General features: G+C 37.2%; 1 protein-coding gene across 1 annotated transcript in view; it reads right to left on the bottom strand.

Moving 5' to 3' along the window:
• Positions 1–14,509, bottom strand: part of LOC101720200 (cell cycle checkpoint protein RAD17) — a 29,943-nt gene that overhangs the window by 8,579 nt on the left and 6,855 nt on the right. Inside the window, 10 exon segments of the mRNA XM_087189519.1 lie at positions 2–34; positions 144–229; positions 1,701–1,883; position 3,138; positions 4,762–4,872; positions 7,562–7,631; positions 7,715–7,833; positions 8,001–8,057; positions 8,562–8,698; positions 10,662–10,818. Coding sequence (XP_087045645.1) covers positions 2–34; positions 144–229; positions 1,701–1,883; position 3,138; positions 4,762–4,872; positions 7,562–7,631; positions 7,715–7,833; positions 8,001–8,057; positions 8,562–8,698; positions 10,662–10,818 — 954 coding nt within the window.

Genomic DNA, 14,509 nt, shown 5'->3' with positions numbered 1-14,509 from the left:
ACTCTCCTGGCATGTGTGACATTTCTACGACTTCCTATAAAAAAAAGCATAAATATATAAATAATTTTGATCCAAATGCTGTGGTCAGGTATACGTGCACAATATATATGAGTATGCCTGGTAAACAGTCATAAAGACCTTACCTCAGGCTGAACAAGTAATGTATCCCGTTCATACTCTGATAAATGGGAAGGCAACCGAGGAGAGTCTAATTCTGTTAAAGGTGCTCCTATAAAAAATTTCTAGAATTATTAAAGATAATGTCATTTTTGTAATTATACAGCACTTTTCATTTGAACATTTTCAACACTTCAGATGCATAATGCCAAAATATTAAACCATTAAGAATTAAAAACAATAGAACAAAATTACTAGGTGCTTGCTTACCTGTTTTATCACTATTAGAACTAAGTGAAAATTCTGAAGCTTGGATTATGGGTTTTTTAGACCTACAACATTCCATTTCTGAAAGCACATCCCATTCATCCTCCTAGATTGCACTGCTTTCTTTCTCTGATTCATCTTAACACAGAAATCTTTACTGTCTGATTTCCTACAAAGGAAGATGTCCCTCACCTGGGAGAGCAGAAGCCCCCACTCCCTAATGGAAGGGCTTATAACTGCACACTGAGGAGAAGAAAGAGGGTGAGGAAGAGAATCAAGTGAGAAAGGCCCCTGAGGCTGGGTGGAAGATCTGGGAACGGGAGGTCACCATTGCCACTAAAAGACAGCTGTTTCATTTTTCTTTATGACATTAAGTTTTCCATTCAGGAATTCCCAATTCTTCATTCAGGATCATAAGACTATCAACTGGGACACGCTATGTAAAGAACAAGAGGTTTGGGATTTTATTGACAGAAGGGATAATTTGGGAGGTTAAGAATGGGCACCAGGATGAAAGGATCCAAGGAAGAGCTGGCATCGGAGAAGACAGAGAGGGCAATGAACATCTCTGGTTGTGGGGCAGCAACTGGCAAAGAGTATAGAAAAACTAAAGAGAAGCAAAAAACCCCATAAGGACCTGGCAATTTACATAGGGACTCAGGGCTAGAGCCCAGTGTTAATAGAGGTTCAGGCTATCACCTCTTGCTGCTGAAGGTCTAGATAGATGGATGTCTTACCTTCAGTGCACTATAATTTTTTTTTTTTTTTGTACTGGGGATCAAGCTTGGGACCTCGCGCTTGCAAGGCAGGCAGCAGAACCACTGAGCTAAATTCCCGGCCCAGTGCACTATAATTTTAATAATTTACAGGAAAGGATATGGCCTACAGTAGTTTGTTGTTACATTTAATCTTGCTCATAGTCACAAAATTCTCTAAAATAGCCAAATACATTTTCCTGCTGTCTTAGGCCCTGCCTAATAGTACATAACCTAGACCTAGCCCTTTTCGTAACAATACAGAGACCACCAGAAAAATGTATACATCAGGAAAAGAAAAACTTGTATAAATATTTTGATACTAAACTTCCTGAGACATGAGATTAACACAAGTTACCTTTGGTCTCTACAATTACAAGAGGAGCTCAAAATGGTGGCCAGTAGCTTCCAGACATTTATTAGTATGGCGAACTGCTGAAGTGTATACACACACATGCTTTTGGTGGACTCTGTATATGGCATTTTAAAAGTGTAAAATTTTATTTCTATTATAAGACTAATATCCGACAAATATAGAAAAATATGTAAAGATTCTCTTACTTTTACAATATAGAATTTTCCCCAAAGCTCTGAAGAGAAAGAAACAAACATCTTTGCCACCAATAACTTGGATCTCTTGATTTTCGAAAACCTTATCAGGTTTTTTTCTCCACTTTGATTTTGACAGTGCAACATCTGATTTTAAGGACACTCCTTTTTTCCTTGGCCATAAGCTGCTCTCTCCTAAATATACCCAAGTGACAATGTTTAAAATAAAATCAAAATATAAAAATGAAAACTAAGAGCATTTCAGATAGTTCCATTAAATATACTATTTAAAATACATTTTTTCAATCAACAATAATTATAAAATACGTTAACTGAGTCAGGGTCCTTTCCAAGTTGCTAACTATTGAAATGGAATAAAATGTGATTTAAAATTATCTCTAATCCCTAGTGCAAAAGCAAAGCAACCAAAAACAAATTTTCACATACAAAATGACACACAAGTCATATCACTTTAGTTTTTCTGTGGTATGTGCCAGGTAGTATTCTTAGTCCATGATGCATATTAGCTAATTTAACCCTCATAACAATCCTAGCAGGGGGGAATAATAATTACAGTTAAAGAACTGAGATACAAAGAATTTAAGTACTGACTCAAGGTCATCAGTAAGTAATTTTAATCACCCAGGTAGTCTGGTCTTGCAATTAATGCTTAACAACAACTATGTAGTATGAACTTTCCACTGATTTCAGTACTTTCCAGTTTAGGTCTATGTTCAAATTTCATTTGTAAATTTTCTTTCTTTTTTGGGGGGTGGTACCGTGCATCAAACTCGGGTCCTTGCGCTTGCGCAGCAGGCGGCAAAACCACTGAGCTAAATCCCCAGCCCTGTAAATTTTCTTTTTAAAATTCAGAATGTGTGATTTCAAAGTGGCCTTGAATGCCAGAATCATGATATTTGAGTCATGATATTGTCTATTTCATTAGGATGATGAAAGAATTAAATGAAAAAACTTATTTGCTAACATTAACATAATTCCTGATCCACTCAGAAATTATTTTCTTCCCTTTAAAATTTCTGAGCACAGAGCAAAAATGTTACAGTTGTAGTTAGAATCCCAACCTGGCTCACTTCAGCCTTTCAAATTCATAATTCAAGACCGAACCTAAGAACAGTTGCATTATTCTTCCACAGGAATAAGCAGGCTTGAGTCGTGTTAAGCTGCCTATTTCTCTATGGATAATTTGGAAAACAAAGACACAAACTAAATGAACAGTTTACACCTGTGGGCAGGAAGATGAGGATTTCAGATGAATTCTAAGAGCTCCACAGATGGCTTTTAAGATGAATTCCTCAAAGGCAAGGATCAAGTAGGTAGCTGGCTATATGGTTACTGCTAGGGACTATGCAGTAAGTGATGATCCTTAGAGTAAAAATGTAATTCACTGTCATTAGTGGAACAATCTTTTATTATGACACAATGGTTTACCCTTTTTACATATTATTAGGAGCAATACATTTGTTCAAGATAAAAACTATGAAAAAGTTCATAAGTAAACACACCTCAGCACAATATTGTTAACCTAATGGCCGGCTGCTTTTTGAGCCCTTAGCACGTGTAAAGCATCTTAGTATTTCATAAGTATTACTTCACGTGTTTGGGGGGGGGGGGGCAGGTACCGGAGATCGAACTCAGGACCTTGTGCCTGCAAAGCAGGTGGCAGAACCACTGAGCTAAATCCCTGGCCCTACTTCACTTGTTTTTCATATAGCCCTGAGAGTAGGTCCTCACATAAAATGTGAGAAAATAGAGGAACAAAAATATGGTCACTCACACTGGCCTATCTAACTGGATGTTCCCCAGTAAGTCTGATCCCAAAGAACTTAGAAAGGTAAAGCAGCAAGCCATGCAAATGAATCAAATTTTGTCTCAAACAGATATAAGAATATAAATTATGACATATTCATAGAAGTTGGTATATTCATGTGCACATACATGATTGTAAGCCAGTGTTTCAATAAAAAAGTGTACAACTGTAGTCACCCCCATATGCACTAGGGTTACATTCCAAGACCCCCAGTGGATATGGATGCCTGAAACTGCAGAGAAAATCAAACCACACACACATATATAATTAAAATATATATTTTATATACATATATATATATACACATAGATCTAATACCTTTTCCATCTTAGCTAAGTACTACATACACTGTGGCCATAAGCAACTTGAGATGTGGTAGCAAAATTAGCATGAATTTTCTTTCCTTTATAATTTTATGGATGGTAGATTCATTCTCTTTTTTTTTTTTTTTTTTTTTTGGTACTGGGGATCAAATTCAGGTCCTTGCACTTGCGCAGCAGGCGGCGAAACCACTGAGCTAAATCCCTAGCCAGTAGATTTGTTCTTACCACAGATCTTAGGAACCTCAGCCTATAATTTTTTCTTTCCCCACTAAAGACCTTTCCCTTTTTCACTTAAAGGAAACACTTCAGTTTCCCTTTGGCATATTCAAACTGCCAGCGACACCACTCCTATATTTGGAGCTATTATCAAGTAAAATAACAGTTACTTGAACATAGGCACTGGGATCCCATGGCAGTGGATCTGATAAGCAAGATGGCCTCCACGGCAGACAGGAGATACAGTGGGTACAATGTGGATATGCTGGGTTAGCGATGATTCACTTCCTGGGCAGAACAGTGAAAGATCTTATTACACTGCTTAGTGGTACAGAATTTAAAACTTATGAATTATTTATTTCTGGAATATTCCATTAATATTTCCAGACCATAGATGACCATGGATGGGAGAGGCTGTCAATTATAAGTTAAAATGTTTATTTTGGGCTAGAAGCATAGCCTAGTGGTAGGACACTTGCTTAGTATGCACAAGATCCTGGGTTTGATCTCGAGTAACAGACACACACACACACAGAGTTTGATTTCGTTTCATGAATAATGAAAGGAAGTCAGTTATCTATAGAATCCTCTGAATGCTCCTTCTATTGTTCTTTCTTTTTGGTACCGGGGACCGAACTAGGGTCCTTGTGCTTGCCCAGCAGGTGGCGAAACCACTGAGCTAAATCCCCGGCCCCTACTGTTTAACTTTTGAAGAAGAAAACTGGAGGCTGTTTATTGCACTTCTGATATCACCAGAATATCCTTGACAGAGCAACTCTAGAGAAGTTTTATCAGGGACAATAATTTTTCCTCCATTCTGAAATGAGAAAATTAAATTTTAAAAAACTGCTTTCATAAAAAATATACAAAACAAAAACCATAAAACCCATTTTTAATTTTTATTTATTTATTTATTTATTATGGTACCGGGGATCAAACTCGGGTCCTTGCACTTGTGCAGCAGGTGGCGAAACCACTGAGCTAAATCTCCAGCCCAAAACCCATTTTTTAAACTTAACAAAGGTAAAGTATATTCTTTCAAGTTGGAACACTAAAAAGCCTCCATGCTGAACAACAGCCTGCCTATGAATGGTGTCAATGTTGATGACTGCATGGTTGAAAGTAAAATTCCAGGAGTATTAAATATTGTTTATCATTTTACTTTGACCAAGAAATATTTTTGTCACTTTTCCCCCCATTATGAGGAACTAAACCCAAGGCCTTCACACTGAGCTACATTCACAGCCCCTTTTTATTTTATTTTGAGAAAGATTCTCACTAAGTCGCTAAGTTCCCCAGGCTGGGTCTGAACTTGCAATCCTCCTGCCTAGTCTCCCAAATGCTGGAATTACAGGTGTGCATCACCATCATGCATAGCATCAGATTAACTTCACTTTTACTATTACTACATTTAATTAAAAAATTGTTTTGAGGGCTAGCTCAGTGGTAGGGTTCAATCCCCATTCCCTAGGACCAGAAACAAAACCCTTGATAAGAAATTGTTTTCAGAGTGGTATTTTTTTTTTAAACAATTCTACATATGGATTACTTGCCAAAGTGGAAATGCAGTTTGAAATCATAATCCTTGGAGGCTGAAGAACACAGCATGATTATGAACATGTAAATGTGGGGGAAATGTCTGATCAGCCATTCCTCTGCACTGTAAATATTCCCTATCAGCAAAGTCTAAGGGCTGGGGATTTAGCACAGTGGTGCCACGCCTGCCTCGCAAGCACAAGGTCTAAGTTCAATCCTCGAAACTGAGAAAAAAACCAACAAAAACAAAAACCTGACATCAGTTGTCCTATCAGCAAAGTCTAAACATCATTTTCACAACAAGAGCAAAGAAATAGCTTCATAAACTTTGAAAAACTTACTAAGAAATTTCAATACTTTCCTACATAACTAAGATGTCAGCCCTCTTCTTATGATTTCCCAAACCTAACAGTATCATCTTGGAGATTTTTTTTTTTTTTCCTTCACGTTTTTTGGTATTGAGGATTGAACTCAGGGTACTCTACTACTGAACTTCATCTCTAGCCCTTTTTATTTTGAGATAGGGTCTTGTTAAATTACCTAACCCAGCCCCAAACTTGAAATCCTTCTGCCTCAGCCTCTCGAGTACCTGAGGTTACAGGTATGTGTCTCTATACAAAGCTACATCCAATCTTTTTGTGGGGGGGGGGGGAGTGGGGGGTGATGGTGCTGGGATTGAATCCAGATCCTCATGCTTGCCAGCCAGGTGCTCTATCACTGAGCTACATCCTTAGCCCCATATGATGAAAACTTTTAAAAGTAAATGCCATTTGTAATTAATGACCTAGTATTAAAACAGACGTTGGTTTTTTTTCCCCCTGAGGGTGAGTACTAAGGATTGAATCTAGGGTTTTTGCACTGAGCTACATTCCCAGCCCTTTTTATTTTTTTGGTACCGGGGATCGAACTCTGGACCTTGCACTTGTGCGGCAAGAACCACTGAGCTAAATCCCTGGCCCATCCCCAGCCCTTTTTACTTTTTGAGAGATGTTCTTAAATTACTAAGTTTCCCAGACTGGGCTCAAACTTTTAATACTCCTGCCTCAGCCTCCCAGAGTGCTGGGAATATAGGTGCATGGGTTTTAAAATAGAAGTTTTGAGTTAAATGTGATAAAAACAGTACGCTGATTACTGTTTTGGTTATTCCTTAATGTTGAACATTTAAAACCATAATATGTAGTTATCATGCTTATGGTAGAGCATATAAACTTTTACAAAATCAAATCCATCCAGAACTAATCACACTTAACATTTTTATGTACTTTCATCTAGTATGTACAGGTATATAAAGATCCATAGGCGTTTGTTGTTATTCACAATCTGTTGTTTTAAAACAGTAAATTAGAGTTAAAACAAAACTTGGGGCTGGGGATTTAGCTCAGTGGTTTCGCCGCCTGCTGCACAAGTGCAAGGACCCAAGTTTGATCCCCGGTACCAAAAAAAACCAAAAAACAAAATTTGAACCTCATCTGATCCTTAATAGTTGTGGTATATCATACAAGCTACTCCTTTCACAGTGCTCAATTTTTTTTTTTTTAACCTCTAGAATGAGTATAATGTACTCATTTGTACTCATTTTCTTGATGGCAGGTATAATTTAGCACAGTAAGCCAAAAAGAGCAAATTTACCTCAATGTGAAAGTTAAGTCTAAGAGTAGAAAGAGGTTCAATTTTTTTTTTTTTTTTTGGTATCGGGGATCGAACTCAGGATCTTTTGCTTTTGGGGAAGGCACGGTGCCACTGAGCTAAATCCCTGGCCTGAGGTTAAATATTTTTAATTAGTATTTCCTCTATTTGATAAAATGGCATGTCTTATGTTTAAAAAAATTTTTAACCCTAAAAACATGTCCAAAAAACTCAAAAACAAATACAACAACAAAAAGAATATGTCTCCCACTCCTCCAGTATACATACTATATAAGTTGGGCTTTCTGTAACTATGATGTAAAAGTCAAATTAATCAGACTTACCTTATTAGCTTCCATAGTCACTATTCGATTTAGAAATTTCATCATAATTGTTGGTGCCACAGGGTTGAAACTGTTTAATACAGATGTAGTTAATGATTAATTTAAAAATACTGCCATGCATGTGAACATTCTAAGCAGACACTTCTTCCTTACCTAATGTTTGAGATAGAACACTCTTCTTGAATTTCTTTGGGAAATAGTAACCTATGATTATCTCCACTGACACTGTCAGAGGTTATAAATATAAGAGGACATCAGCCAATCTGCACATACTTCCAAAAACAAGAAAATATAGTAATCTTGAAGCACAAGCTACTTGACACTTCATGTAGAGTTTTGCTTATTTGGCCAATGATCCTTCCCAGGCTAAGCCCAGCAGCCACTGAGCAGCTAGCTTAACCCCTAATGTGGAGTTTCAGATTACATGCCTCACTCATACCCACCTTAGAACTTCATGTAAAGTATGAGAATCTCGGTAAAACTGGTTTGGTAAATCCTATTAAAAAATGTAGGATAAATATTAATTGTATTCCTTTGCATATTTATTTTCAGATTTATCTTTAGCAAGATAGGAAAAAATTCATCCAATTCACTTTAACTGTAACATTCAGAGAAATTAAGAGAAATATGAAATAGCTGATAGCTTAAATAGTAGCACACATGCATGGAAACCTCAAATTTTGGATTAAATTTTTTGGGCTCCCTTTACCAGCTGCAGTATTTTAACTGAGAAGTAATTTTTTCAAATATTCCCTTTGTTTTTCTATACATAAGCCATTACATTTTAAACTTTGTTAACCTATACCTGCTCTAGTTTACTAAAAAAAAGACTTTAGGTTTCTGCTATGACAAAGCCTTTATGTTCTGCTGTCACAAGCCACCCATCCATGGAGACAGTTAATGTTAACACATGAGTACATCCTACAACCCTTCACTCAACAACAGCACAGTTTAAAAGTAGTCCTTACTTCAAAAAAAAAAAAAAAAAAGTAGTCCTTACTTCAACCAGAATTATCTTCTTATCAGTTCTCAGGTCATCTCCAAGCATTTGCAGTTTGTTATATTTTGTTGCTCTTAGTAGAAATTCTTTAAACACTACTATCTGAGATTGATATGGAAATGTATGGAAACTTGACTCTGAAAGGAAGCACACTTACCACTTTTATTTTCAACAACTTATATATATGTATTAATATTATATGTATGTATACGTACATATATATACAAATTATTTACAAGTACACGATGCAACACACAACTGCATTTATAAGGAACCAGTCTCTAATACAGTGAAATTGTTAAAATTTAAAATTTAGTCAGGGGGCCGGGGATTTAGCTCAGTGGTTTCACCACCTGCTGTGCAAGCACAAGGACCCGAGTTCGATCTCTGGCACCAAAAAAATAAAAATAAAATAAAATTTAGTCAGGCACGGTGGTGCACACCTGCAATCCTGCACTCAGGAGGCTAAGGCAGGAGAATTGCCATAAGTTTGAGGCCAGCCTGGTCTACATACTGAGTTCAAAATCAATCTGAACTGTGTAAGTGAGACCCTCATCTCAAAACAACAATAAGCAAAAAGAAAAACCCAAAACCAAACAACTCCCCCCAAAAACCCACATTCATTTCAAAAGACAACAGCCAACATGGACAAAAGTAATTTTCCTATACCAATGAATCTAACATGGAGTTAAATGACTTCAGAAAACAGATACAATTGGTAAATAAAAGTTTAACAATAAAATAGAATGACAGTCAACTTGGGAACACAGTTCTCTGAAGACATGTTTCACATAGAAGACAAAAAATTTAAACTGGGCCGGGGATTTAGCTCAGTGGTTCCAGTGCCTGCCTCACAAGTGCAAGATCCAGAGTTTGATGCCCAGTACCAAAAAAAAAAAAAAAATTAAAACTGCCAGAAGTAATGCCACCATTTAGAAAGCAGTCAAAAGTAGAGGAGCACAGGACACTAGCAGCCTACACAACACATTAAAATCCCAATGGAGAGTTTCTGATGTATACTCCACATTAAAATAAAATTGTCCTACATAATTCCTTTTGCTTACAATTAGCTTAGATTAGGCTACCCCTAATTTAGCTACCTACAGTATAAAAAAAACAAGAAAGATAAAAATTGTAAGTGCCAGAGCTGGGAGTGGAGGCATACACCTGTAATCTCAGTACCAAGGAGGCTGAGGCAGAAGGATTTTGAGTTCAAGGCCAGCCTGGACTACACAGTAAGACCTGGTCTCAAAAAACAAAACAAAACAAACAAAACAAAACATGGGGCCGGGGACTTAGCTCAGTGGTGCCGCCCGCCACCTGCCTCACAAGTGCAAGGTCCGAGTTTTATCCCTGGTACCCCCGCCAAAAAACAAAACTCAAAAACACATCAAAAAAGTTACTATGATAATTTTTTGATGTGTGTCTTTACTAAGGTCTCCTTCCAAATTCCAAAGGCAGTCATCTTGGCCTTATGTTTTGATCTGATTTGACTCCAGCAGGTATTATTGATCTAAACTCTTACTAGGAACCAAGTTCCTTTCACACATTCATTCATTCATTCATTCTTCATTCATTTTGAGACAGGGTCTTGTTATACAGTCTGGCCTTGAACTGACTATGTAGCCCAAGCTGGCCTCAAACTCATGGCAATCCTCCTGCCTCAGCCTCTCAAGAGCTGGGATCACAGGCGTGCGCTACCACACCTGGCTCCTTTAACATACCTTAAGACCTGAGTCACATTTAAACAAATAAGATCTCATATTGTATAACCTCCAGAAATAATGAAACATATGAACCTCTTATCTAATAAAAAGAGTTACAATTTGGGCCAGGGATTTAGCTCAGTGGTTTTGCCACAGGCTGCACAAGCGCAAGGACCTGAGTTCAATCCCCGGTACCAAAAAAAAAAAAAAGTTACAATTTAATTCTGGAAGAAACCTGTTCTCCTTTACTCCAGGCAGCTGTCTGTTTTCTGAAATCACTGCTCTCTGAAACTGGCCAGTATGGGAGAAAAATGCACTCATCCAGCTTCATCTGAATGCTCCATTAGGCATAAGTTTCTCTTGCTATTTCCAGTATCTTCACAGCAAACCTTACCAAAATTAAATATCTCCTTGAAATCATCTTTTTGGAAGTCTGGTAAAACTGGATTAATCCACTCTTGTACTTCTATACCATGTTCCTTTGACAGTATTTTTATAGTAGTAGTTTTTCCACATCCAGGAGGACCTGTTATTAATAAAATAGATCCACCCTAAAAACAAATACAAACATTAATTAAAAACCCAAATCAAGAGTGCTGAGGGGTAGCATAGTGGTAGACTTGTCTAGCACATGCAAGGTCCTGGATTTGATCCCCAGCACCACAAAGAGAAAACAAACCAACCACTGGAATGCTACAATATTATTATTATTTGGGGGGGTGGTGGTACCAGGGATTGAACTCAGGACCTTGTACTTGTGAAGCAGGCGGTGGCACCACTGAGCTAAATCCCCAGCAACAATATTATTTTTTAACTTCTAAATTTGTTCCTTCTCCAAATATTGAATGTCTAGTATAAGCAGACTAAATTTCACAATTAAATGAGCTTTAGATAAAATGAGAGAATCTTATTTCTTTTTTTTTGGTACTGGGGATCGAACTCGGGTCCTTGTGCTTGTGAGGCAGGCAGCAGAACCACTGAGCTAAAAACCCGGCCCGAGAATCTTATTTCTTGAATAATAAACCCCTTTTCTGCTAATTCCTCAATTCTTATATTTTTACCAAAGACCATTTAGAAGCCAAATTAAATCAACAAAATTTGGCTAAGTTAAGGAGGCATAGTCTAAAATAAAGATTTTTAGAGATTACCCGAAGTCATAAAATTTAATCTTAATAGACTGCTCACACAATGTAATTATATAAGTATTATATTCTTATAGAAATGTGCCATTTGCATATTAGATTCTATAAAAAATATGTATTAAGAAACATATTTACCAGACATAGAAATCTAATGATATGAGGTTGTAGGTCCTAGTAATATTATTTCATAAAATGAATTTGATGAAAAAAATGAAAGTTAAAAAAGTGTAAGGGAAAATTTCCTACATGCAACAGTGGACCTTATTCCTTGCTCCTATCTAGTGGAGGTGAGGGCCTGCATAATTGGACACAAAAGAGTCAGTTCCACTTTCCAACACGACAGTGTATTAGTTGGGAGTGGTGGTATACTCCAGTAATCCCAGCACTTGGGAGGATGAGGCAGGAGGATCACCACAAGTTTGGGGCCAGCCTAGGTTACACAGTGAGTTCAATGGAGCCTGGACTATATATGGAAACCCTGTCTCAGAAAAACAACAAACAAAATGACAGTGCACAAATATAGGGCTGCTCACCATGCATTGTTAATGAATGAATAATATATATATTAAATAAACACATATAAACTGATAGGTTAACAAAAAATGTTATAACAGGAAGTTTGCAGAAACCTAATGCTGTATTTTTCTTAGGAAGAATGGTTCAGTACTATATTTGCTTTAGCAACTTTTTGACATATAATACCTCGAGAACTGACTGTATTTCCAACCAGATCACTTTTTTATAAAACAGAAAGCCCTATGCACTGGCACTACTTTTTTTTTCCCCCTTGGTAGTATGTGTGTGTAGTTCAGGCTTGTCATGCACTCACTATGTAGTCTAGGCTGGCCTCACACTTCCAGTGATTCTCCTGCCTCAGCCTCCCAAGTGCTGGGATTACAGGCATGTGCCACCATGCCCAGCTACATATTTTTTTTTTAATGTAATACAGTTAGGGTCTGTTTTCTGACACAGTAGGTAGAGTCACAAAACAAAAATTTTGCTTCTAGTAAGATAACTAGTTAGTTGCTCCATTGTCGATGATTAGAAATTTACCACACTATTCTGAAGGAAAGACGTTGTCCTAAAAAATTAAAATAAGCAAACATTTGGAATATTTTTAACAATATAACATTTACAACAAATATTTATAATATCTATAACAATTTATTTACAACAAAATTTTAAAAATTTCTTTGAGAACTGATAAATCTAGAAATTACCAAACTTTATTTTCAAGAAAAATGTCTTACAATTACTAACATCATTGAAACTTTTATAAAATAAAAAGTATATGAGTGATTAAAATCCAACTCCTGGTGTTGGGAGGTGCTTTTAAAATTCTAGAAAAATCCTTCCCCTAATACATATATGCACGTATACATATATCTAATTAGGTTTTCCAACTGGTAAAGTAACAGTAACACCTAGGTAGGTTTAAGACAGCATCAAGTGTATTAAAATACTGCTAAGTGACAAAACACGGTGGATCCATGAAAAATATAAACTATTAGATGGAGGCTGACCAAAAAAGTCCATGAGAAAAGCCTTTGGTCCAAGAGGTACATCAGAGAAACTGCCCAGAAATTTGTGCTCAGAAGAGAGATGAGATTACTATGAGATGTCGAAGAAATATCAAAGCTGCCCCTGAAAATCCATCCTGAATACATTATCTTAACCTAAAGAGTTAGATCCATAGGCCAGACAGAAAGGAGCCTTATTCAAGAGAAAAGGATCTGGTCCCATACAAGCAACCATTAATTACTTCATTGTAAAGTTGAAACTTAAAGAGAAGCCCTGATGTAAACAATGGACTTTGGCTGTGAGTGACAAATCAATGTAGGCTCATCAGTACTAACAAATGTCCGACTTTGGTAGTGGATGATAATGTCTGTATCTTCTGTTCAAATTGCTCTAAAAAAAATAGTCTATTAAAAAAATTTAGCCAGGGGCTGGGGATTCAGCTCAGTGGCGCCAAGGCTGCCTTTCAAGTGCAAAGTCCTGAGTTCAATCCCTGGTAGCAAAAAACCCCACAAAAATTAGCTAGGTATGGTGGCGCATGCCTGTAATACCAGATACTCAAGAAGCTGAGCAAGAGTTCTGTAAGATGGAAGCCAGTCTGGGGAGATCTTCTCTCAAAAATAAATAAAGGGCTGGTGATTTAGCTCAGTGGTTTCGCCGCCTGCTACACAAGCCCAAGGACCCAAGTTCAATCCCTGGTACCAAAAATAAAAGAAAATAAAATAAAAAGGGTGGAGGATGTAGCTCAATAGAAGAACATTTGCCTAGCATACATGAAGCCCTGGGTTCAAACTCCAGTACCACCACCACCACACCCACGCACAAAAATCAAAGGAAACTTGTCTTTCTAGTTACTTAATCTTTTTTTATTTTTTTAATCTTTTGAGAGGATCTTGCTATATAGTCCAGCCTGGCCTTGAACTCACTATGTGGTCCAGACTGGCCTCATGGTGATCCTCGTTCCTCAGCCTCCCAAGTGCTGGGATTACAAGCATGTGCCCAGCTGTCTTCCCAATTAGAACCATATTGCACAGCAATTAAATAGTCCTAATGATGGCAATCTTTTAATAAGAAGATGGTTAATTAAATAATTCCAATTAGACAAATGATTCAGGCAAGAATTAAAGATGGATGCCAAAACATAGAGGTTAAAGACTGCTAAGGAACTGGGCACTGACACATTGCAAAAGCACCTCCCACTGATTCTGTGCCAGGTGCAAGATGCAGATATTTAACCACCATCTCTTTAATCGAGTGGCCAGACAATGTCAGAGACAGCAGAACCAACCATGCTTTTTGATATGACACAATAGAAAAAATATAAAACATGTACCATGATCCTTAAAGAATTCCTGAAAAAAATGTTCAACTTGAATCTAATAAAGACCTTGATTCAACATTCAAGGTTAAACAGCAAGCACAGTACTACGTGCCTATAGTACCAGAAGCTGAGGCAGGAGGATCAGCTGAGCCCAAGAGTTTGAGATGAGCCTGACTACCAAAGGAAAACCCAGTCTCAAAAAAAGAAAAAAAGGACATTTTGGGAATAGATGGAGAAATGCAAAAAGAAAATACATGGGCC

The sequence above is a fragment of the Heterocephalus glaber genome, unplaced genomic scaffold, assembly GCF_053883595.1.
Source record: "Heterocephalus glaber isolate CG9 unplaced genomic scaffold, H.glaber_assembly_v1.0 deba00001543, whole genome shotgun sequence".
Classification (NCBI taxonomy): Eukaryota; Metazoa; Chordata; class Mammalia; order Rodentia; family Bathyergidae; genus Heterocephalus; species Heterocephalus glaber.
The sequence above is the reverse complement of the archived record's forward strand: the minus strand, read 5'-3'. Positions and strand labels throughout refer to the sequence as shown.